The 26,262-nt window shown below is 39.4% G+C and overlaps 1 protein-coding gene across 1 annotated transcript in view; it reads left to right on the forward strand.

Moving 5' to 3' along the window:
* Window positions 1-23,656, forward strand: part of SI (sucrase-isomaltase) — a 40,258-nt gene extending 16,602 nt beyond the window's left edge. Inside the window, 27 exon segments of the mRNA XM_027647659.1 lie at window positions 294-418; window positions 687-775; window positions 2,252-2,301; window positions 3,606-3,776; window positions 4,282-4,431; window positions 5,700-5,906; window positions 6,719-6,873; window positions 7,871-8,039; window positions 8,860-8,956; window positions 9,352-9,464; window positions 9,563-9,688; window positions 10,471-10,599; window positions 10,711-10,818; window positions 10,916-10,978; window positions 11,229-11,363; window positions 11,937-12,021; window positions 12,902-13,023; window positions 14,866-14,979; window positions 15,789-15,923; window positions 16,919-17,067; window positions 17,588-17,672; window positions 17,757-17,813; window positions 18,413-18,540; window positions 18,745-18,833; window positions 20,145-20,194; window positions 21,501-21,671; window positions 22,885-23,656. Coding sequence (XP_027503460.1) covers window positions 294-418; window positions 687-775; window positions 2,252-2,301; window positions 3,606-3,776; window positions 4,282-4,431; window positions 5,700-5,906; window positions 6,719-6,873; window positions 7,871-8,039; window positions 8,860-8,956; window positions 9,352-9,464; window positions 9,563-9,688; window positions 10,471-10,599; window positions 10,711-10,818; window positions 10,916-10,978; window positions 11,229-11,363; window positions 11,937-12,021; window positions 12,902-13,023; window positions 14,866-14,979; window positions 15,789-15,923; window positions 16,919-17,067; window positions 17,588-17,672; window positions 17,757-17,813; window positions 18,413-18,540; window positions 18,745-18,833; window positions 20,145-20,194; window positions 21,501-21,671; window positions 22,885-22,947 — 3,135 coding nt within the window. The 3' untranslated portion in view covers window positions 22,948-23,656.
* Window positions 23,657-26,262: the final 2,606 nt, after the last annotated feature.

Raw genomic sequence — 26,262 nt, forward strand, 5'->3', positions numbered from 1 at the left:
CCACAGCAGGGCTACCAAAAGTAAAGCTTGTGGGAAGGAGATGGTGAGACAAGGGATGAAAGGTGGTGGAGTGAGCTCATGAATCAACATCTCGAGAAAGGACTCAGATACAGGACATTGGATCATAATGATATGCAGGTGTTTGATCTTTGCATCCCCATTAGCCCAGAGATACTTACAGAACTCCAGCTCTTTCTGAAGGGAAGAATTTTGATGAAACTCAGCACTTAAGAAAGCACTCCTAGCAGTGAGTGACAACATAACCTGTTCTCTTTTCCATCTCTGTCAAAAAGGGCTATCCACTCTATTCGAGGAAACTATGGTACACTTTATCAACACCAGCAGACAAAATCGGAGTCCATTTGAGAGGAGGATACATTTTCCCTTTCCAAAACCCAGGCACCACGACAGTTGCAAGGTATTCTTCAAAACTGAAAGCTTTGATGGTTTGTTTTATTTTTCCAAGACTGGGTTGAGGAATTTTAGGTTACAAATAAGTAGCAGCTCTCATTGTATTTAGCATTTTCACCTTGAAATCTGGGAATAGTGTGAGCCACACCTCACTTCCACACCTGTTCATGTTACAGGTTCAGTGGTGAATTGTAGGTTTATTTGCATAGCAATTTGTGTTAATGTTTTAAGATTGTTTGGATATTTGTTTTACATGTAAGTCTCTCTTTCCACAGTCGCACGAATCCAATGGGACTTATAATTGCCCTGGATGATAATAATAATGCTACTGGGGACTTGTTCTGGGATGATGGGGAATCTACAGGTGAGCAGTTATCAATAGTGGAATAAGTATGATTAACAAAGCATTAAAAAGCACAAGTTTCAGTGTTCCTGCTGGTTTCATGGAGAAAAAAAAAGGATGATGTAGCACTCTGCTACTGCTTGCTCATATGTCAATAGTTTTTCATCATTTTTAAGTAGAAAACTGAAAGTACTAATTGTAAGATTAAAGTCATAACTGAATTCCACACAAGTAAAGAAAAAAAAGACACAAACCTCTAATTTGAGGTTAAACCTCTAGTTTGTGGTTTTGGCTTCCAGTGAAGTTCATGCTTTTGGAATCCATGCATGTGTAAGGAAAGCAGAGCTCATCCTGGAGCAATGGAGAGACAAGAGTGAAGTCAGAGTAATATTACCACTTGGTAAAAAAAAAAAAGGATGAATGCTGCAATATTAGCTGCATGTTTCATTTATAATTCTGGGAATTAAATAGAGATTGTGCAGATGGTGATTCATGGAATTATTTGATATGCTAGGTATCTACTCTTTAGGTGTTCAGGAGATGACAGAGATTTTCCCAGGTGATTTAGCCAAAATACTGTCCATCCATGGGTGATATCTGAAATTGGTGGTTCCCAACTGCATCCCCCTTTCCTAATTGCACAACTCCCTCGTCCTCCACATTTACACCTTCAACGTCTGTAACTCCTTTTTCTTGTTAACCAAATCAATCCCATCTCTCAGGAAAACTTCCAAGCCTCTGCTTTTTGAAATGTTGTGGAATTTAGGGATGTTTTTAAGAAATAGAGCTGTGATTCAGCTGCTTATTGCTGCCATAAATACAGAAGGCTTTGGGTGGCTGCTGTACATGTGGGTGACAACTCGATGGACTCCTTTGGCAGGGCCTAAAATAATGCAGCTATTACTGTACTCACTGCTGTTGGCAAACAAAGCACTAAAACATCTTATGATTTTATTTCCTGCCCCAAACCTACAGGTTTTAATCTTTCAGGGAAACCATTTACAATTTACTTGTGATGACAGTATTTTTTTTTTCCATAAAGTGGGAAAAGAAAGGCCAGATTGGCTCAACTTTTGTATTTCTTTTTCCTGCTCATGGGTTATTTCCTCTCTTATGGTTCCATGGTCTTTACTACTATCATCACTGTCATCATTGTTACGGGGTATTTTAAAGGGTTGGTTTTCACCCAAACATCTGTATTTAAGATAAGAAGGAACACCAGTAAAATAAAAATTGGTCCATTTTTGAAAAGCTGATTTCAACGAATTTTTGAAAAATTTGGGAATAGCAGATCTCCTGAGAGGCTGACCCAGGGGAAAAAAGAAAAAGAGAAATTTCAGTTCCTCAAGAAACATTAGCAAATATTTGAGTTGCTTAGTGCAGCTTCTGAACACAGTAATGATAATAATTAACAATTTATTGGTCTCTAGCAGTGGCACAGTCCTGGTTTTAATTCTGTTCTGCAGTGTAAGTGTAATTTCTTTCTTTACCTTTTAGGTACCATTGAGAATAGAAACTACCTTCTCTATGAGTTTATATGTTCCGATGTAAGTATTTTATTTTAAATGATCTTATTTTCAAGTTTTGATTTCTATCGAGTGTCTTCCAAGAGCGTTCTCTTCTCCTTCCTTTTTTTCCTCTGAGAAACAAAATATTCGACAAAGTCAAAGAGGAATCATGTTCAAAATACTGTAATTTAACGGGGATGAAATCTTTTGTCTTTTTTTCTACTAGTTAATATAAGTAGGTAAAGAACTCCTATTTCCTTTCACATAATAAACTCAGCAGTGATGTCTATTGAGAGAGAAAATTATGAAGCATCAGTGGTAGTTAAAACAGAGTCAAAAAGGAGGTGCATGTAGTGGTTTTGATTCTAAAAATTGTGGAAATTTAAAAAAAAAATAGGTTTTTTTTTGTACAGCTGAATGACTCCAAAGAGTGAGGAAAACCCACACATTCTCTGAACCCCTGGAAACTCCATCATGATTAAGTTTTATTGTGTTATTTGTTTAAGCTGAAATTGCCTGGTCAGGGTTATTTTACACCAGGGTGAAGTCCTGAGAGTGTTTCTATTCAATATTGACAGGAGTTATCATATAACAAGGGATTTGGACGAAACATGATAACATATTATTTGTACAATAATAATAATAATAATAATAATAATAATAATAAATATCTACTAAAGGAATTCATTCCTTTGCCATGATGGAATATCACGAGAGAAGTGAGAGAATGTAGAGGAACATGAGTGGAAGAACATAGTTTAGTAATTTTTTTTTAATCATAAGTAATCAAAGAATCATTTGTAGATAAGAAACCTCAGTTGCTGTTGGAGTTTGAAACTCCAGTAAGCAAATCATCTCTTGACTGTAATGACATTGAATTAAAAATTAACCTCAAGTGTCACATGGAGGACGTTCTACACTGGCACGTGTGACAGCCATGGTACACTTTGGCCTCTTAATCTAAGAATAATTAAGAACATTGAATAGGAAATGGTATTTTTATAATAGGAAAAGCGAATAAGAACCTTTGCTTGCTAAAACCCAGTGAGATCACAGCTGAGTGACATTTACCTGCCCTGTCACAGACACACCCCAGCCTTTTTTATTGCTCAAAAAACCAAACAAAAAAAGGAAGTTGAAACACAACTCTGAAGCACATTATACAGACAGGAGAAAAGCATTATTGTGATAACAAAAAGCAGAGCAAGAATTATTATGTTAGGAAACTTAGATTGGCTTACTTTATGCTATAATATGAAAATCTGATCAGAAAGAAATAGTTAAATCAAGAGGACTTTTGGCAGACTTTTTTTCTTCATGAGAATGTGTCCACTATTTTTCAGAATACTCTGCACATCAATGTTGCATTCAACAACTACAGTGATCCAAACAACTTGATGTTTGAAGAAATCAGGATATTCGGAGTGCGCCAGGAAGTAACATCAGTCACTGTGTATGAAAACAATGTTGTGCAAAATTATCCACTTAATATCAACTATAGTTCTTTATACCAGGTAAAACAATAACAGGAATATGGAAAGTAAACATATTTCAAATTACATGGGTTTTGTTTTGTGTATTACAAAGGACAGTCCTCAGTGCTAGTGCCATTTCAGTAAAATATAATGTGAATTTTATTGCAGAATGAAAGAAAAATTGCATTCAACTCTACTGCATAAAAGTGCATCTAAGTTGTGGTCTCACACCCTCAGTGCAGCAAACAGTTTATTATTTATTATTATTTATATTAACTCGTGTATTTATTTCGGTTTGCTTCCAAGGAAGCTGTGGGATTAATTCAATTTTTTTAGATTCCTAATTTTTCTGATTTTTGTCTGCAAGAATATCAGTTGTGTGTGTTTGTAAAAGTGAGACTGGATCAAATACTACAGGACAGGGGGTTTTGTGAGCTGTCAAGTCACAGAGTGCATTATCCTTGAGCACCAGCACCTCTGCTGACTGAAGGAAAGATGGATGGGATGTGACATTTAATAACTCTTTATTGTTTAATATTTATAGACTGCCACTATAACAGGACTTCAGCTTGAACTGGGAAGATCTTACACAGTACAATGGCAGCAAAACACAACTCTCGAGGAAAGGTTTGATTGTTATCCCAGTCTTGATCCAACAAGAGAAAAATGTGAACAACTTGGCTGTACCTGGGAAGTAAGTAATTATTTTCTCTAAACTAATGAGACAGAAAGATTTCCAGAGTCAGAGCTTTTTCTTTGTGGTTATTACGGAATAAAAAGTAGTTTGGTAGATTTGTCAGCTTTAAATAAAATGGGGTGCAGATCTCAGCTGGCCTGTATTGCTGGGTTTTGTTCTCCTCACTAGTTGGCAATGGGGTAAACTCTCCCAAAGTGCATCAGAAATTGAGGAAAAATGTGGTATTTTTTGAAAGATGGAAAGAAATAGTATTAGAGTCATGAAAAAGGATAATAACACCTGCAGCTGCCTCTTCTGCTTCACTGGCACCGTGACCTGAAAGGCTCATCCCCTTTGTCTCACCTTCACAGGCAGTGAGGGACATTTTAAATCAAATCAGTTCCTCTGGATCTCAGTTTGAGGGGAAACCCTTGAATCTCCCGGAAATTTTGACTCTGATGTGACCTTAATTGTTTAAACCCATGTCAAGGAGCTCTTTCCAAATCACAGTCTCCAACGTGGAGTTGTTTAACACACTGTTTCATTTATTAATATCCCACAGCTCTAAACTGAGCTTCAGAGGGTCCCTCCAACTAAATTACTCCATGCTCCTCTAAATCCAAAATGTACATCTTGGGCTTATCCCCCAGGAATGATGACCAAATTTCTCTGCTGGTGCTTTTGAACCAGCAACAGCTGAAGGGGCTGATGAACTCTCCTGGTTTTATTGTACTATTAAGAGTTTTTTGGTTTTTTTTTTTGTAATTTTGGACATTCAGAAGTGTTAGGAGATGTTAGATAAGTAGGGTGCAATTTTCAGTGGATGTTTTAAGGATAATTTGTAGAAAAAAGCCAATGGAAAGATCTCTGATGTTGCCTCAATATTTGATGAGTTTGAGGCACATCCCCTCGAAGGCAGTTGGAGACCAGAGAGCAGCGGGATTGAAAGGGAGGAAGCTTTGGGACTGAGAGTGAGGAAGCTTTAGGAATTTCAACAAGCCAGGATTAAACCATGAGCTGAAGATCAGAGAGACAGGGAAATTAAATCCACCAAGGCTTCAGTTTCCTGACTGAACTATTTGTACAGTCTTCATTGAATTGTTTTATTCTATCTGATTTAGTGTAGAGATCAATGAATTCTGTGATATTTCTTTATTGTTGGTAGTTGCATTAAGCTTTCCCTCAAATCCTACATTTGATGGATGTCTGATAAAACCGGGATTCCATGCTGTAAGGAATAAAACAATCTGGCTCCTTAACCTGTAACTTCTTTCTGTTTGCATCAGGAAACACAAAATGCGGACGCCCCTTCCTGCTACTTCAGCTCTGACAGCCCTTACTACCTAGAGAACATCCAATACTCCTCCACAGGGGTTGTGGCTGACCTGACTTTGGACAGTGCCAGGATCAGAGCTAACGAGGCTTACATTACTCCCATCAGCACCCTACGCGTGGAGGTCATATATCACCTCGACAACATGCTGCAGTTCAAGGTAATCCCACCCCAGGACTTCCAGGAGTTGTTAAAAATAACCTTGGTTATGGAAATTATGACAGCTTTCTATAGTCAGGTTTATGTTACGCAGGCAGCAGCACCTTTGTCTAAATATGTTTCTCCTTCTAAGCAATTATTTGTTGTTGCTCTTTGCTCGCATCTTTTTTTCATCGTGGAATTTTGTGCTCAGTTTTACAACGAAATGAATCAAAGGTATAATGTGTAATGTCAACCAGAAACTTTGAAACTGAAAGTATTTTGTTAATATACAGGTAAATATATCTATAAACGTTATCATGACTCTACACCTGGTTTTTACATCCATCATTCTACTTCTGTTCTAAATTTTTCAATACACTGTTGTTTAACTGTAATCTATGGCCATACATTTCACAATACTGAACTAAGTGTGATGTCATAAAATGATCAGACATCAAAAACTAACTTATTTCAACTTTCAGAATACAGGAATCGTTAAAAAAACTTTCTAAAAGTTGAGAAAAAGATTAATTAGAGAGATATTTACCACACACAGAAAGTATGAATATTTTCAATATAAGTACATGCTTTACATTCATATAGATAATTAGACAAACCATTCCTGATCTAAAATGAATCCTTAAGGATTTTTTTTTTTCCCAAGCAAAATACTGTGAAATAATTGTAAAGAAAATGTATTGAAAGAAACTAGTCAGCAAGTGTTACAAAATCACAGCAAGTGTTTTAAAAATCATATCAGATTTCTCTCACTATTATAGGTAAGATTTCAAACATGTTGCTTATTGGAATAAATTGATTTCTCCTTCACAGATCTATGATTCTGAAAACCCACGATATGAGGTCCCAATCCCACTAGATCTCCCCAGCTCCCCAACAAGCTCAAGCCAGAGCCGACTTTATGAAACATCCCTTCAGATAAAACCCTTTGGAATACGAATCCAGCGCAGGAGCACAGGGACAATCATGTAAGTCACTGTCACTTTATGCTATTTTATTTTATTTCACTTGTGGTTTTTTAACTCTTTTCAAGCCAAACTGTTTTCTTGTGCTGGAGTTAGGGACACTGACAGCTCCCAATGGGTGTTCCTTGTGTAATTCCCAGCTTTTGGGGGTGGGGGGGGCACAGCGATTTCCTACACTTCCTAAAATATTCCTTAGGTGACCACAGCACTGAACATTAAGGATTGACCATTTCGTTCAGTTTTGGGGAATGGTTAGGAAAAAAAAAGTACATAGAAGGAAGTAATGTCTCGACTAACTTATAGATGGGTTTTGGTACATGACAGGAGCTTCACTTCTCTCTTTGATTAGTTCAGAGCTAGAAAACAGAAAGCAATGATGTTAGCAGCTGTGTGTTATGGTTTTTATTAAAAAAATTCAGTTATTTCAATTTTTAAAGTTCTTAAGACTTAATTGGAAACTGGGTTCCCTTTTGCCAACCAGAGTAATAATCCAACCCGCAGTTCAAGCTCCTGGAGCAATGTAATTCTTTGGCAGAGCACCGTGAGGTTACAGCTTGATTTCTAACTCTAAAGATGCTGATTTACAACAAATGTGACCTGTGAATGCAATTTCAGTATAATCTGCACAAAAAGTTCAGTGAACTGTAAAAAGCACCTTACTTTCTCTATCCCATTTGGCACCAGTGCTCAGTGTGGGAGGCAAATACTGTCCTGAAACACATTTTGTCACTAAATTGCCAAAATACAGTGTAACTTGATGACCATGATACCTGTGCATAATATATCTCTCTCTGAGAGGCTTTGTGTCTCTAAACTGTTTATCAGTTCTTATACACCCCCATTTCATGTGCTTTAAGTTTTCTTGAGAACCACAACGGTTCTATTCCCTTTTTACTGAAGAGCGGGAATTTCAGAGGAAGAGTAACCTAAAAAAAGCATCTGCCGGCTCAACACAGCACCGAGGCCACACTCCACTCTTCTTTTCCTCTTCCCTTTTCAGCTGGAATTCAGCCCTGCCCACCTTCACCTTCAGCGACATGTTCATCCAGATTTCCACCCGCTTGGCATCCGAGTACATCTATGGATTAGGGGAGTCTGAAAAACCCACATTCCGAAACGACATCAACTGGCAAACCTGGGGGATGTTCACCAGGGATCAGCCTCCTACTGTAAGTACCAGAAAACACGACTTTTGGGCCAATGAGTCCAATGCTCAGAGTTGTTCAGTAGGATTTTAAAGTCCGGTACTGGACACACCCATTGGCTTTGATCATATTTGTCAGGGCTTGTAATTTGAACGGTCTCAATGGTAAAGGTCTTGTGTAAAACTGTCCTTCATGGTCTGCTGGACCAACGTGTGGAGCTCAGACCTTGAGCTGGTGTTAGAAGATGACAAATGGCTTAGAAATAACAGCACATTCCTCCTTTTTTATTATTCTAAAAGTTAGACACGAGTCAGGGCAACTCCTACTATTTTGGGATTAATTTAGTACCCACAGGGGTAATTCCGCAATCTTTTGTCTGTTGCTGTTATTTCCTACAAGATGCCACATTGGCAATTTGCTGAGAATGACCAATGGAAGTGGTGGTTAATTATAGCTCTAATTCCCAGGTCAGGTTTGAATATATCTTTGAGAAAATGAAAGATATCAGAATGTCAGCAGCTTCTCCTGAGCACGTAAACAGCTGATCTTGTTTGAAAAGGGAAAGTTTTGTCCTGAGGAAGGGCCTTCTCATTAGTGAGTTTTAAGGGCAGTAACACCTTTGCTTTCCTTCCTGCCTGGGCAGCCTGAACAAGGCTGAATGGAGTTGTGAAGCTGGAAGGTAAATATGTTTTGTAGGTGTGTAGAGTTTAGGTATATAATTTTGAAGTTTCTTTGTTATGTCTTTGGCAGTTGTGCCTCGTCTTTTATTAAATGTATTACTAAATGTAAATAAGCAAATGTTTGTGATGTTTCCCCAGTAAAATGTGGTTTATTTTATTTGCAGTACCAGTTGAATTCCTATGGTTATCATCCATTTTACATGGCTCTTGAAGAAGATGGTAATGCCCACGGGGTTTTGTTGCTTAACAGCAATGCAATGGGTAAGGAAACTTTCACTTTATTTCACAGAAGCATGGAATGGTTTGGGTTGGAAGGGACCTTAAAGCTCATTTCATTCCAACCCCCGTGCCCTGGGCAGGGGCACCTTCCACTAACTCAGGTTGCTCCAGCCTGGCCTTGGACACTTCCAGAGATGGGGCAGCCACGGCTTCTCTGGGCAACCTATGCCTCACCTCCCTCACAGGGAAGAATTTCTTCCTAAAATCCAATCTAAAACTACTCTCAGTTTAAGATCATTACCCCTTGTCCCGTCGCTCCAGGCCCTTGTAAACAGACTCATTCCCTCTTCCTTAATGGGTTTTATTTTTATGGACAGTGTTTTGCAGCAGTGGCAGATCCAGGTGCCCTTTACTCATTTCCTCTCCTCCATTCCCAGATGTGACTTTCCAGCCAACCCCTGCCCTGACCTACCGGACAACCGGAGGAGTTCTCGACTTCTACGTGTTTTTGGGCCCAACGCCGGAGATGGTTGTCCAGCAGTACACAGCAGTAGGATCCTTGTTCTCGTACAAACTGATGCTGGGTTTGGGTTGGTTGCTTTGTTCTCTCTTCACCTGCTCACCACAAATATTTTTCCTCCCCTCCAGCTGATTGGACGGCCGGTCATGCCAGCCTACTGGTCCTTGGGATTCCAGTTGTGCCGCTACGGATACAGGAACGACTCAGAGGTCTCCCAGGTGGTGGAGGAGATGAAGGCAGCTGACATTCCCCATGTACGCTGGGAACAATTCATAGCTGAGCTCATTCCTGCAATTTTGGCTTCATAGCATTAACTAGGACCTATTTTAAACACAAAATCAGAGATCAACCAAAAAAAAAACCCGCCATGGTAGAGTAGAGCAGATTTTATGCCACAGCTGAACACCTCTGCAGACTCTGAGCCTTGTTAAATGTGGGCCTTAGGCTGCTTTATTTTCTTTATCATTCCTACCAAAGCAGCACGAAGGAGCAGAGATCAACAAGGAAAGCAATCAGGGGAAAAAAAAGAAGCAGCTTTCCATAGTACTCTGTGTCATGTCTACTGTGATTCATCACAGGTTGCTAGGAAGGTTGGAATAGCACATAGACCTAACAAAATTATATTATAAATTGAATACGACTCCATTTTAACTGCAGTTAATATCAAGGTTTCGATATAGAACAACTATTTCCACTGTTTTCTTATAGATACAGAAGCACATGTGCAGTTTCTGTGTACATACATATATATACAAATCCAGGAATTTTTTTCTCTATCATGTATCAATTTCTACCCTCAGACTGGATGCAGCAGTGAAGGACTTATTTTGAATTGGACTTGCTGATAAGTTGTGTAATATTCATTTAACAGCCTTCGTCTCAAGTTACCACTGCTTCCAATTTTACAGATCAAACGTTCAGTATTTTACTTATTTTGGCAGATTTTCAATATTTAGCAAAAAAAAAAAAATGAAAAGAGAGAAATTAATTTAAATTAATTTTTTTGTTGGTTTTTGTTTTGTTTTTTGAACTGCAGGATGTCCAATATGTAGATATTGACTACATGGAGAGGCAACTGGACTTCACCCTTGGCACACGCTTTGCTGGATTACCAGCTCTGATTAACAGAATCAAAGCAGATGGAATGAGATTCATCATCATCCTGGTCAGTTTGGAACAGTACTTTTAAATTTCAGTACAGCATTGTAGAATGCAGAATATATTCAACAGCTTTATAAACTTGGGGTTTGAGTGTAAAAGTGGTTTTTTATTGTAGGATCCAACCATTTCTGGAAATGAAACCAATTATCCTACATTCCAAAGAGGTGTGGACAATGATGTCTTCATAAAACGGCCTAATTCCGATGAAATTATATATTCCAAGGTACTGTACAGGGAAGAACAGTTCTTTCTGTCTGTTCCTGATGCTCAGATTTCATTCAGTGTGATTTGATTCTTTGAAATATTCTTTTTCCTATTAGGTCTGGCCATTCCTTCCTAATGTAGTAGTTAATGAGTCCCTGCCTGAGCAAACCCAGATACAGGTAAGTATTGATAAGGTTTGATTTGGGACTCAAATTAGATGTTAATTAATAAAAATAACAGCAAACTAATTGATTAATCTCATGGAAGGAATAACTGTCAGAAACTGGTCAACCTTCCTAATAGGCAAAAAAATTAGCCAACAAGTAATTATTTTTTACCCTTCTTATTTTATTTTTTTATAAAATTCCAACATTTTAACAGTAGTATGCTTTTAATCTTGTATCTGTCTCGTTCCTTCTATTTTTCCAGCTCTATGGAGCACATGTTGCTTTCCCAGATTTCTTCCGCCCTTCTGCAGCTGAGTGGTGGAAGAGAGAAATCCTGGAGTACTACAACAATACCAACAATCCCGAGAACAGTGTCAAGTTCGATGGCCTGTGGACTGTAAGTGTAGAAATCCATCTGATTTCTGGATTGTTTTTCTCTGCCATTCATTGGTGGAGAGGGACACAATTCCCAGCATCTGATGCTGCAGCTCAGATGTTTCTGGTGTTAAATTCCCATTAAGTAGAGTTTGGACTGGATGATCTTGGAGGCCTTTTCCATTAATGATTCTATGATAAGTAAAATAAAAACATAGGGACACCTTCCACTAGCCCAGGTTGCTCCAAGCCCCGTCCAACCTGACTTTGGACACTTCCAGGGATGGGGCAGCCACAGCTTCTCTGGGCAACCTGTGCCAGGGCCTCACCTCCCTCACAGGGAAGGATTCCTTCCCAATATCCCTGCCCTCCTTCAGATCAAGGCCATTCCCCTTGTCCTGTCACTTCATGCCCCTGTGAAAAGTCCCTCTCCAGCCTCCCTGTAATCCCCCTTCATGGAACATGAAAAATCAGACTAAACCTGCAGCTGCAGGGTCTCCTGAGGAATTCTACAACGCTCTTCTTTGTAATTCAGGGTGAAATGGGTTCTGTAGGCTTGAAACCAATACAATGGGGTTTTGCTCTTTGTTTTTAGGACATGAATGAACCAGCAACTTTTTATAACGGTGCTCTTGATGGCTGCAGAGACGACCTCCTAAACAACCCACCCTACATGCCTCGTAAGTCTGATCTCTCCTTAAATCAGTTTTAGGTTGTTCTGTTACCACATAATTTCTTACCTCTTACATGAGGTGCAAAAACCTAAATAAAGATGGGAATATAAACCCACAGCCCCTTTATTTCTGAGATTCTGGGCAGCTGTTTCAGCAGGAGCAGCAACTCTGTGGCACTTCTTAAAGTTATTTTCAGCTCCTTGCCTGAATATGGATTTTGATACCTATTTAATATCTAAGTGCTTTGCTTGAGGCATGGCACAGAATGTAGCTCTGTGTTTTGCAGTTTTCTCAGATGAATAATGCAATTAATTAAAAATTTAGAAAATATCCATGTGTCTCCTCTAATTACCATTTATCTGTGCAGTCAAATGCTTGAAATGCTTTGCTTTCTTAGCTTGGTTTCACTGAAGAACTGGTATAAAGTAGTACTAATTAGGAATTATTTATCAATGGTTTATTAGCATACTCTTGTTGCTTACTGTTGTATTCCATTTTTATGAATAGTTTCTCAGGAATTTTCAAGAAATTAATAGTCAGACACAGACCACACCCCCACCAAACCCATTTTTCTGTTTGTATGGGTGTTATGATGATGTTTACAAAGATTTGGAATATTTTCTGATGTATTTTGTTTACTCTTTGAGCTTCCTCAGTAAGAACATCTGTAACTGCACTATTAAAACATTTACAGACCCAGATGCCTACATAGGAATATTGGAAATATTCCATTTTGGAAATGCTATTTTTATAATTATAAATGAATAAATAACTAAATGCCTGATAGAGATTGAAAGCCTAATAGATTATGAAAATTAAGAAAAAAAAACCACATTATTGCACGCTTATTATTAACAAACAAATATTTTTCTTCCTTTTCCACAAGATTTGGGATTCAGGTCAGAGGGATTAATTGTCAAAACTCCATGCATGGAAGGTGTACAGTATCTCCCAGATGGGACTGCAGTCAGACACTTCGATGTCCACAGCCTTTACGGGTGGTCGCAGGCAAGACCTACCTTAGAGTAAGTGGACTTTGCACATTTCCTGCTGTCCCCCAAATATGGTACAAATGAATATTCTGTGTCAACATTCTTATGACCAAAACTTTTATCATTTTATTTAAGATGCCTTAGAAGGGTTTGCGTAATAACATCTTTGATTCTCTGGTCAGAAGTTGGTGTTATTCCAGTCATGTCACAGGAAGGGTGGGGGAAACCTGAGCTGCAGCAGAAGGGGAGATGGGTCTGGGCAGGTCTGAGCTGCAGCTTTGCTTCCATGATTTCACTGCAATAAATCCTTTCTGCACTTGGAGCCAGGGAGAAGGGAAAAAACCCACCCCCAACTCATAGAGCTGCCGCCACATCCCTAACTGTCTCAGGACAAGCAAGCAGAGACTTTATTTTGAGTTTAGCAGCTTTAAAATCACTGACCCTGAGCAGGCACGATTTACAAGGTACATTTTAAAGACAGTTTACTCAAGTCTGGTACTAAAGAAACTTATTTTTCACCTGGCTGGGGAGGAATTCTTGGTATATCCTTTCTGAGGGCCTCATCCATATCAATGATCTGCTGGGCAAGCTGCACTGCTGACCTGCATTATGAAATAAGGTGGTCACAGTGCTATTGCTCAGATACCTTAATTTGGATGGAATTACTCTCCATCAAGTGTTTCCTTACCCCAACACATTCCAAGACATGTGAAAACACCAAGAGGTGTCTGTTCTGAGGGCTCCCCAGGGTGATGCTCTGCATTGTAAGTGAGAGCAGGAGACCCACCAACTCGGGTGTTCATTCCCAGGGCACAGAACAGGGTTTGGATCAGCTGTGGGGAACAGCAATTGCTCAATGAGAGACTCACATAATTACTGTAATTAAAATAGAACATACTTATTGTCTCTAGGTTTTGCTGTGATTCCCTGGTTTATTCCTGGGCTGATGCTGATTTTTCCTTACACTTTACATCCAGTGAGGAAAAATGAAGATAGTTTTTCAGTCCTATTAATTTAAGAAGGGCTCACTTATGTTCTCTAAAACAAATCAAGTACAAGTGAAAAGATGGAACAGTGACTTTTAAAATGCAAAGTGTGTGCATAAAGCTTTACTTCCAAGCATTTATTTTCCCAGTTCTAAGGCAATATCTGTTCCTCTGAACAGTCCCCCAGCCTGCTTTAGATAAGGTCTGATCTAATGATAAAGTCTCTGTGCTCTTTCATTTACAATTCCAGGAGTAAGCAAGGAACAGCGTTTCTCTATAAGTCTAAATGACTTTACAGCCCTTGGTAACTTTGATATTACCATAAAGAAAATATCAAGGCTGCTTGAATTTTGGAGTGGATGTTCTGTTTGGCTGCTTGACAGTCAAGGTAGGAGTGAAGCTGCTGACAGGACGGGAAGGAATGTCTGATCCCTCTGCTGTCAGCCCAGTCCCATGGGATTTGGGCATTGTAAGTAGAAAATAATTTAACACTGAGAGGAATATTACCACCTTTTCTGTGTATTATGTATGAACTGAAATGTAGTGAAAAATTTCCTTCTGTTTGGAGGGATACCATGACAGAAACCACTGTGATAAATTACCCACCTTGTACAGATATTCCTGCACTTAAATTTTCTAGAAAAATATGAGTTTGGAAAAAATGTATTTATATCATCATATATATATCTCATATATATCTATTCTTTGCTACTAAGTGAAGAAGCACTTGTGCAGCTGAAGACATGTTGTAATAATAATTTATTCTACTACTAAACCTTTCTAACAGGAAGAGCATTTGCATGCAAAACAGATAAAACCCTGTAAATGGAAAGTGAACATCAATTTTTTTATGTAACTTGGTGTCATTTCAGTTCTCCATCCATGAGACAGAGGAACTTCTGGATGTTACCTTAATGCTGTTCTTTTGTAAGGAGGCTTTTGCAGTGCCAGAACCCTTTACTAGTGAACACAGGAACTGTCTGGAGGTAAATTCAGGCTTTATGACATGAGAAATTGCTTTTTATGGATACTTTGGCTCAGTCCTGGAGCAACAGCAACATACTTGATCTGTGCTCATCATTGAGCAGTTCTAAACATGACATACTATGTCTTTTCTTTTCAAATTTTAGCTGCCATTTCCAAAGCTTTATTGACACAGGGAAACCAAAGAGGGAATGAAAATGTTGTGCACTGTGTTGCAAAGAAATAAAAAAGCCTGGAAAACTTACTGTTTGTCTTGGAAGAAATAATTGTGGCACATTAGTTCATTTAATTGCTCCAGTAATTTAAGTGACTTGTGTATCTTCGCTGTAATTACAGTGGCACTAAAGCTGCAAATCCTATAGAAAAATAAGTAAATAGTGCTTTATAAAGCAACTCTTTAAGCAATTAAGGTGGATCTTTAACTAGAGAGCAGTGGGACTTAATCAGGGCAGGTTTCTGACCAGTATTGTGGTGTAGGATTTGCTGTGGTGATTCCCAGTGCACGACTGCAAAGGGATTGTTCTCAGGAAGAGGATGCACAGCAGAGAAAGGTGTTTGTGTCCTTGATGGAGCAACTGGGAAGCACAAATTCCCCTGGACTGAGAAATATATTCAGTTATTTGAGGAGTGGAGCCAATTGTTGAACGTGTATTTTCAGCACACCAAAACGGGGAGGAATGTAATAACTTGTTTTTCCTTTCAGCTGTGATGCAGTTCCATGTCTTTGAAATACCTTGTGCAAGCTCATGAGTTATGACCTTCCATATCTTATCTTGATGCTGTAAATGATTTTATAGCATTGCAATGACAGTTTTTAAACTTTCACACAGGAGCTGATATCTGTGGCTTCTCCCAAGACTCGGAGTATGAGCTTTGTCTTTGCTGGATCCACCTGGGTGTGTTTTACCCAAACTCCAGCAGTCCCAACCAGAGGGGAGCAAGGTGAGTGTCAATCATGGTTCAATGCCCACAGAGGGGCTGCTCTGGGACTGGGATCACTGGAAAGAAGCCCATTCTAAATTTGACTGAACCAAACTCCTGCATGTTTTCCCCTCTATGCCTTTTGGATTTGAATGTGCTACATCAAGACTAAAATAGAGCTTCAAGGAGTAAAACTGACCTTGGTGCTCTCAGCCCTAATTGCCCATAATTACCCAACAAATGAGAAAATGGAGCAGTGTAATAAGATGCTGGAGTAAGACTCGGAAATGTCTGTGCTTTGCACATTTGCCACCATCAGATATTGTATTTCTGCTCAAAGGAAAGGGAAATAATTGCCTAAATGTAGGTCTGTGCTGGCTAAGGACTAGGGTGGAGAAAGCTGTAAAACAAGATAACTGGGAAAAGAAAAAACAGTGGAAACAGCACTTCTATTCCAGTTAAAGCTTGAGGTCTAGGAGAGCAGAGCTATTTATATGGAATATATCTAATGGATTAAAGTCTCCTTTTCAAACCCCCTGGGCTTTATCTCGCAGTGACACACCTTTGGATAGGCCCGTTAAAGCCTTAAAAATGCAGATTCAGGGTTATCATGCTGCTCCCAGTCTTCCCCAATTTGCCAAGGTATTGTTCCCTACGTTTAATAAAGACTGGAAGTGCTCCCTGCCATCAGTGCTCCGTGCTTGGTGTCCCCTTGCAAGTCCAGAGAGCTGCCCTGTGGAAAAGAGGGATGATAAATTCTGTGCATTGGGATGTGTCCCACCTTGGGGACACTTGGTATTAAACATTCTTTATAGTATTTCCCCTAGCTTCCCTCTTAGGGCTGACAGTGAATCCTACAGTTTTTAGCATCACTTGTTCCATATTTAAGAAAAAATAAACAAAAGTACTTGCGTTTGTTGGAGAAATATCCTTGGATTTATCTTGCTCTGTTGATACTTTATTTCCAGCTGTTCCCAACAGAAAATCCAGCTTCACTAACAATGGTTTCCTCTTTTCCAGAGGCAAGATCCTGCTGCCTGGAATTCAACATTTGCTGAGGCTTCCAAGAAGGTGCTGAATGTCAGATACACCCTGTTACCTTATCTCTACACTCTAATGCATGATGCCCATGCCAACGGCAGCACTGTGGTCCGTCCTGTATTGCATGAGTAAGTGCAACTCCTCTGCTCTCCTTATCAGGAATTCCCATTAAAACTTCCTCAGTGAAGACCCCTCTAAGTTTTCTCTTCATTTCAGCATTTTCCCCTTCATTAAAAAACAAGTGTTGACTGAGGAACACTGATTTGTTTGCACGTGGTGACCTGATTTTTCCAAAGCAACTGTCCAAGAAAACAGTGGCACAAATTAAAAAGTGGTTCCCATGATTATTATTGCACATACCAGGCAGGCACAACAAACCTTCAGAGTTTTATTGTCTAAATCCACCAAAAAGCCAAAGCAAAGAAATGGAAAAAAAAATAAAGCTAAGTACTAGCATTTCAATAATGAGGCTCACATTAGGATCTTTATGCATTCCTGGCAACCATTAATTAATCTGTGCATTATTAATGCTAAAATAAAGATGAGGAAATGGTAGATAGTAGGAGGAGTAGGTTCAATGGCTGACAAAAATGTCTTAAAGAAGGAACACCTTGGAAAAGTTCACCTCTCAATGTCTAATTGTGACAGGTTTGTGGACGACAGAACAACCTGGGACATACATGAGCAGTTCCTCTGGGGGCCTGCCCTGCTCATCACCCCTGTGTTGCAACAGGTAGGTTGATTTTAAGCAGTTATGAAAATATTAAAGCTTCACTTTTTGATTTAAGGTGCCTAAAACACGTGTGTTTAATTCCAGAATGCTGTAACAGTGACGGGTTACTTGCCCCGTGCCCGCTGGTATGATTACTACACTGTAAGTCACTTAAAAACTATATTTTATGTCTTCTTCCCAGTGCTGAGGGTGGTGGGAGGTGGGAACACTCTCCTGCTTAATTTGCATTTAACATAAGTTCCTAGAAATATAAAATCTACTTAGCTGATTAAAAATAAATCCTTGATTCCTGTATAATAACTTGCCCAGGGTTAGGGTAAGTTAAAAAGTGAAATAATACCTTTAATTTAGAGCCAAATTGACTTTTTTAACCTTCAGATTATACACAGAATATCTTTGTAATGGAATCCTGGAACATAGAAAGACAAAGTAGGTTTAGCTTCATCATCTTTCTTGGAAAATAATAAAAGATTTGGTCATAGAAAGAGCAGGGATCAAACTTCATTAACCACAGGTTTGGATTTCACCTGACTGGCCCCTTTGGTTCAGCTGCTGCACCTCCAGCCAAGTCTTTCATACAGCCAAAAATTTCAGAATTTCTCTTAAAAGCATTAGTAGTTGCTCCTGCAGTAACAACTACTAATTAATCTGTCTAGAAGAACATTATCTTTTCATTCTAAAAAAAACCACCAAAATCAAAAAAAACACAACCACCTGTAAAACTTCTTTTTTGTACATAGGATGAATATGTTGGCTTTGGGGGGGGACAATACCAAGTTTTCCCAGCTCCTTTGGATCATATCAACCTGCATATCCGAGGTGGACACATCCTTCCTTGGCAAAATCCTGCCAGGACAACTTTTTACAGGTAAGATCAACCGAAAATTTTTAAATTTGTTTTTTTTTTTCTCTTTGCTCTTCTCCCTGAAATTTGATAGCATGGGGCTTGGGAAGATGGTTACGGGAGGTGAACTGGGTGCTGTGCAGTATCCCTTTACAAATTGTAACATCAGAGAAATCTGAAATGTGATTTGCTGAGGAAACGGAGGGAAAATTATTGTGTTTTCCACAGCCGGCAAAACCCAATGGGACTCACGGTGGCATTGGATGACAGTCTGTTTGCAGAAGGACACCTTTACTGGGATGATGGGGTTATGATTGGTATGTCTGGTGCTTCTTGCCTTCATAAAACCCTTTTTATTTTTTTATTTTTTTTTTTTTCTGTGAGAATGGTCAAATACTGCAACGGGTTGCCCAGAGAGGCTGTGGAGCCTCCACCCTTGGAGATATTCAAAACCCAAAGTAAAACAGATAAAACAAAACCCGAGGATGAGAAGTGAGGAGACAGGAAACAAACTCTGCAGTGGTGTGGGGTGTTTGAGGAGAAGCTTTAGGAGCAGAGGGAAATGATGGACTCTGGACAAAGCCATCACATTTCTGGAGGACATACTTGAACCTGCCTTCAGAGGCAAAACTGAAATTAAACCATTATAGAAACATGATTTTTCCCGATTTATTCCACATAATGCTACGATTTACAGAATTAATATGTTGTATAAATGAAATTGTACCCTGGGTCTAAGGCAGCACAGATAACAAAGATTCATCCTCAAACCTATGGGAGCCATAACCAGAGATTATGTGGGAGCTTTAGCTAATTTCCTCGACACCACTAAATTTCAGATAAGAGATATTTAAATATCATTTGTCCTTTCCATCCAGAGAGCATCACCCCTCTAATAACAATAAACTGCCACCCAAAATTACTGCAAGGAATGCAGAAAATGGGGTTGTTTTGCATGATGATGTGGAGGGAAGTTTGCAGGATGCTGTTGGTGCATCCTGAGGGGCTTCACAACACCCAACATTCCTGTCAGCACTGGAATTCAGAAATGATGGCCACACTTATGGAAGTCTGATGACCAAATGAATTCACTCAGGTTACAAGGTGCATCTCAGCAGGTGCCTGTGATCTGTTTTCAGTAGTCAGGAGAGGCAGGAACCTCATTCCAGTGATTCTCAGCACTACTCCGAGTGCCTTTAAGGCTGAATAATAGGAGTGGTAAAATATGCAACAACAATTTCAGAGATGGATCAGCCTTTATCCTGGTCATGTGTCACATGGAATTGGACAGGGAATAGAGGTGGGTGTGGGAAATGAATCTTCAGTGAGAAAGAAACGTCTTTCTCCTTCTAGTCTAAACATCCCTGATCTTCCTAATGCTGTTTCATTGCTTTTTTTATATATACTTACCTCTAAAATGTTCTTTTGGCCTCATTTAAACAGCACACATTAAATCCTGAAAGTATTTGATATCTAATATATCTTCTGGAAATGCACAACTTCTCTTTATTTACATATAGATACATACCATATAATTGTGTGTAATATATGGACACAATTCTTGAACTGAAATTTTGATAATAAGGAGGTTAGAAAATACATTTTACTTTATTCTTTCTTTCTAACAGATGCATATGAAAATGGTCAATATCTGCTGACATCATTCACTGCTAATCAGGTAAGTCACATCAGCTCACATTATTTGAATAATCACTTTAGGTGATTATTATTGTATTTTAACTATGGGTATTTTAATTTGGATCTTTATAGTACCTATATATCCCCCCAACATTAAATTGTGCTCATAATTGAATGAATTACAAATTATATGATTAAACTGTGCTGAGAATGAATTTAGGAATGATTCTGAATTATAAATTATAGTGTTTTGTTAAGTAGGCTGTACATTTATGGCATTGTCAGATTTCAATTTTTATTATGTGAATAACTGGAATAAAATTAGACTCTAATTATATGGACTTTTGATTTTAAAGAAATGCTCTTTCTATTGTAGTAGAAAACACACTTTCTTATTTCATTAGCTTTCCAGGATGTCAGAATGCCTTCTAATTTTATCCACACTGTTCTTTCTTCTCATTTAATTCTCTCTTTGTCAAATAAAAGGGTGTTAATCGCTCAGGAAGAGAAGTTTGTTTTGCTAATACTCAGTATTTGCAGTTGTAAGGAGATTAGAAAGTAAATGCACCTTTCTCTTTTTTTTTTTTTACAAAAACTTGGTAAGAAAAAGCTTAATTAAAAAGGTCTTGAATCAACCAACAATGAAAACCACTCACAGTAAAAGTAATTCTAAGCACTAAATATGCAGAATTGTGTCACAGCACATTTGCATGGGATCTGGGCACATCCTAAAGGAATTGTGTGCCTGGAATATACTTAAAATCACAGTGACTGGGAATGAGAGGGGACCTGTGAGTGCTGAGGGGGTGATGGGAGTGCAGGAGGTCTTCTGGGAGGGCACAAAGCAGGGAGAGCAGAGCCTGGAGCAGCTCTCCCAGAAGCTGGAAGTGCAGGAGGGGTTTGTCCTGCAGCACTTGCTGCCCGTGGCAGGGGTTAAAAGTTTCGTGTTGCTTCACATCATTCAGCTGAGTGGCAATTAAAGGCACAGCAGAGCCCAGGATTTGGCCAGATTTATCAATGTGAAGAAAACTGAAGGGTTCAGCATTTGAAAAATAAATAATAATAATACACAGGTATTAGAAAAACAAAGTTTAAAAAGTTGGCAGTGAGAACAGCAAGTGAAAAGCTCAAGTGGACTTCATAAAATCATAAATTGGTTTGGGTTGCAAGGGAGCTTAAAGCTCATCCAGTCCCACCCCCTGCCCTGGGCAGGGACACCTTCCACTAGCCCAGGTTGCTCCAACCTGGCCTGGGACACCTCCAGGGATGGAGCAGCCACAGCTTCTCTGGACTTGTACCAATCTAATCGCAGTCTCTGATATTTGTTTTTTTCCTTTTCTTTTCAGAATGTTTTAGATATCAGGGTTTTGCACAACGGCTACACTGACCCAAATAACTTAAATTTTACTGACATTAAAGTCCTGGGGGTGCCCAGCAGTGTCACTCAGGTGACTGTGTTGCAGAACAGTGGGACAATCCAATCACCTCATGCCTCGAATTACAACAGCACCAAGCAGGTGAGATGATGTTTGCAGGGTAATGCCACCTTCACACCTGCATTTGTGCTCCTAAACCTTTGGAGATTCAGCTGGAATACCAGATTTGAAATACATTTCAACAAGATACATAATCTACCATCAGATAATGGATATAGGAAATACTGGGTGTGGTAGAGCCCTTAAGCACAGAAATTCCTGTTGAGGAACCCAAACCACTTCCGGAGGTGGAAAAGTGGTGGATTTTGGTCTGTGCTTGATTTCCACTCTTCACAATACCTTTACTTGCAACCTGTGAGATTTGAGAGAAGGAAAAGCATCTCCAGGTATTTTCAGAGTCTCTACACGACCCTGTTATTGTCAGTCTTGTCTGACAACAGTTCCATTTCCCAGCCCTGTTTGCCTCCCACTGTTTCTTGTTCTGTCAGGTCCCATTTCAGCTGTAGACATTCCTACACCATAGATGACAAATCCCACTTCTTCTAAAGTTACTGACAAACCTTCCACCAGCTTCTGAGTGCTGGGGTTTCTATCTCCATGGGCTGTGCCTGTCCAAGGCATCATCTCTTACCTTCCCAGACAATAAAATCCAACACTTCTAAAGGCAGCTGAAAGCAATCTGTTTAACTATTGTTGTTTGAGATGCAACTTCTCTGGAACATCTTCCAAATATGAACAGAACTGCTGAGATGTTGTCTTTCTGGTTTTCTGACAGAGGGAGAGTTACTGGGATTTTCCTCCCCTTCCTTTAAAATTCAGCATTCTGTTAAGACTTAGTTCTTCCTCTCTTTCAGTGGAAAGCCAGAGCTATAGAAGTGTTGTACAGAACCAACCCAAAACAAAACAACAAAAAAAGAGAGCTAAAAATGCAAAAGGGAATGGAAGTGTTTTGTTCTGCCATTGACTTTTGGATGGAAAAAAATCCACATGCATGGTTGAATTACAGCACGTTCCAAGTTTTGCTACCTTTCAAAAATTCCTTTATTTTAAAAATAAAAGGAACCTCAGTTCTGAAAGAGCCTCTGAATGAAGGAAGGGATCAGAGCACCACGGTCAGACTCCTAATTCTGTGCTGCTTAAATTCTGTTTATAGTGATACAAACACAAAGGCAAAGGAAGGGGAATAAATCGTAGTTTAAAACGAGAGAAGCCAGTATCTCTGTGGAACACAGAAAACACTGTGGATGTTCAGGGCAAAGTTACTAATTGTCCATTTTGTCTGTTTTATTCCCAGCTCCTGACAATCACTGGGCTTGAGCTGAAATTAGGCCAGAACTACACCCTGCAATGGAGCTGAAATGCCTGTAAAACAACGTCGACCACAACACTGAATCTTCTCACGTTTTGAAACTCTCTTTCAATTTTTCAATTTTCAAAGCAGCTTTTTTTTTTTTTTTTTTCATCTTAGAATACTTTTTTACTATAAAAACACACCAGTACAGTCAGTTCATATTCAGGTATATTCTGTGTGTTGAAGGCTGAGCTCAGTGTCTCCCTGGGAAGCAAAATATGTGTTCTAATCACTGTGGCTCTTCAGACTAACTTAATCTTTCAAAACTGAGAACTGGAGGTAAAACTCTGTTTTCTCATGGAGTAGAATTGTGGCCAATTTCCTGAATCCCAGGTTTTGTAAAAAACACACACTTGATGTTACCTCTGCATGGACTTGGGGCCATAACTGTACTATATTTAACTTTAATTGTAATTATACCTATGTAAGCCACTGCCATGGAGAAGTATTTAAGACCAGATAAAGCAAATGTTTTCAGATGACTGATTTAGCACAAAGCAATGTTTCCAGTTGTTGATCTATAAAATACGAAGATATTTGCAAAAGACATTTGAAGTTGGCGTTTTTTGTATGCTTTTTTTAGCCAGATATTTTGGTTTCTTGGTGTTTTGACCTGAAGCTGTAAAAGTAAACCTGAAGTTTCAAGGTTAACTAATGAATGTTTATCTCTGAGTGTTTATTTCACTGAAGGGAACATTGTTGTATGTTTACTATAATAGTAATTCGTGTTAAAGACTCTCTGTATCCCAAGAGTGCAGATGATCTAAAGAGACTGGTAAAGCACGTTTACAATTAAATTAGATGGGAACAAACTGCTGTCAGAGGTCATAGTAAGTTCTAATGACTGTGACATTCATTTAAATGATTATTTTTTGCCTCAAAATTTTGTGGTAAAACAGCTCAGTAGCCAAGATCTCACAGGTGGATCCCTAAAACTTTGGGTTTCCAGTTGCTCCAGCTTTGACATGGAAAGGATTTGGGTAACTTGGCTGTGTAGAGCAACTGCACTTAAAAGCTTATTGTGGTTATGCAGATCCCTCCAAGGCCAGGGTGAATTTTTTGGATGACTTCCCACCCAATATCTTTGTCCTCTGTTAGGAAAGCTCTGCTTTTGGTAGGAAAGAGGGAGAAAACAGGAAAAAAAAAAGGCAAAACTGGGATTTCATTTCACTTGTTTTCCTTCTTTAATATCAAGACTATTGAACCTCTCTGCAGCCTCCTGCTCATTCAGTAGTTTCTCTTTGTATTTTATGTGATTCTGTAGTTTGGACTCAAAGATCTTGGTTCTGTGATTTATGTGACTGTAGCAACGTGTGGTATTCCAGCCTAATTACCTTTCCCATGCTTGGGAAGCGGAAGATCCAAGAATCCTTCAAAGGAGGAAAAGCTTGGAAATAGTTGGGAGTTTTCTTTCTAACAGCAAGCCCAGGATGAGCACTATGGAGGTGGCAGCTCTAAATCACACCCTTGCCAGGTGAGGAGCTGGAGGGTGTTCCAGAGGAATGTCCTGTAATAACCAGAGGGTGACTCACCTTGAACACATTCTGACTCCAACCCTACGGAAAAAATAATAAAACTCCAGCATCTCCAGGATGCTTTTGTGTCAGGATGCAGGTCTCCAGCTGCAGGGTTAATTCCTGATATCACTCCTATACGAGAAGGAGACAGAAAACTGCAGCTTTCCACAAGAGATTTTTATAGCTACAAAAATAGACAATTTTATAAATATTTCTGAGGTTTGTGGACTAAATGCTCCCATTTTTTTTTGCCTTTTGGAAGATGCTGTTCCATGACTGCCTTTCCTCCTGTCTCACATTGTGGCTGAAGGATATCAGCAGCGAGCTGTTCACTCCCAGACCTCCTCCCTTGCCTCAGATCTTCCTCCATGGAACTATTGCAATTTGACAGCAGCTCCTTCCCTGCTCAAGGGGAGTGCCCACTTATGCCAGCTGAGAGGAAAACCACCACTAATTGGTGTGGGGAGGAGATGGGGAAGAACCAGCTCACATGTTCCTTTAGTGTCACTCCAAAGGGTTCCCAAATTATGCATTTACTCTGAAGGCCTCCTCTTGGGCACAACTGTAGGAGTGAGTGGATGGGGTGGAGCAGATATTGTTGTGTTGAAGAGACGTTGACGGCCCTGAAATTACAATTCCACTGATGGAAAAGATAAAACCACATCACACTTGGCTGTGCCTGTTTTAATGAAGCTGCCACACTTGTGCAGTTAATTGGGTTTTTCCCTTGGAACCTGGAAGCAGCAGCTGGTTGGAAACATCTGGCAACACAGCGGGAGCGTGGGCTGGGCTGTGACAAGAGAGTGGTGGTGTCACCTCTGGGGATGGCACAGGGAGGGGGGGAAGGCTTCAAATGTCCTACCTGATCCAGCACGAGGAGCTCACCTCCACCTCCCCTTCAGGAGGAGCAGCCTCTCCCTTTCCCCCTTTTTTCCCCCTTTTTCCCCTTATTTTCCCCTTCCCCCCACCTCCATTCCTCTTTCTCTTTCCTTTCCCACTTTCCCCTTTTCCCCCTTTTTTGCCCTTGCCATTTTCCTCTTTTCCCCTTCCCTTTGCCCTTTTCACCTTTTCCCTTTTCATCTTTATTTTCCCCTTTCCCTTCCCAACCCTTTCCTTCAAATCCCTTCCCTTCAAAACCCTTTTGTGGTTTTCTTTAGGGAAACCAGGATGTTTTTGATAAGTAATGAAGAGTTTGGAAGTTCCTTTTTCCACTTCCAGAAAATACCAGCATCCTATGTTTCTGAGGAGTAAGTGAAGCTTGATGATGTTTTCACTATCAGTAATATCAACATTTTGCAATAGGAATTTTTGATTGTTTGCAGCTGAAATGTTAAATTTTAATCCGATGCCAACACACTTCAAATTAGCCTGTGTGGAAAGCTGAAGTGTTTAACTACACATTTGGCATATGCTATAAATATATAATTCATAAGTGCATGTAGAAGTGTACACACTATATATATTATTTACCTTATTGATATTTTAAATTCTATTATGTAAAAGAAGGGGGTTTTCCTTATCATGTGGTTGCTCTCCCATTCAGAGTCATTTCAGTTGAATGTTTAATGCATATGAGGCGTTATGCACATTATAATAATTATGGAATGAGCAATTTAGAAATGCTCTCTGACCAGTGCATCCTTTTTTAATAATCTCATGAGCCCTTTCAGATGGATATAGTGCACCATTTACTCCCCTGATATAAACCCTATATTCAGGGTCAGGCCATAAAGCAGCTGATACTGAGATATCCCAGCTCTTTTTAAAAATGAAAGCAATTTGCATTGAGCAGGAAAGGGAAATA

Source organism: Corapipo altera, unplaced genomic scaffold (genome assembly GCF_003945725.1).
Source record: "Corapipo altera isolate COAL_440 unplaced genomic scaffold, ASM394572v1 113, whole genome shotgun sequence".
NCBI classification, from domain to species: Eukaryota; Metazoa; Chordata; class Aves; order Passeriformes; family Pipridae; genus Corapipo; species Corapipo altera.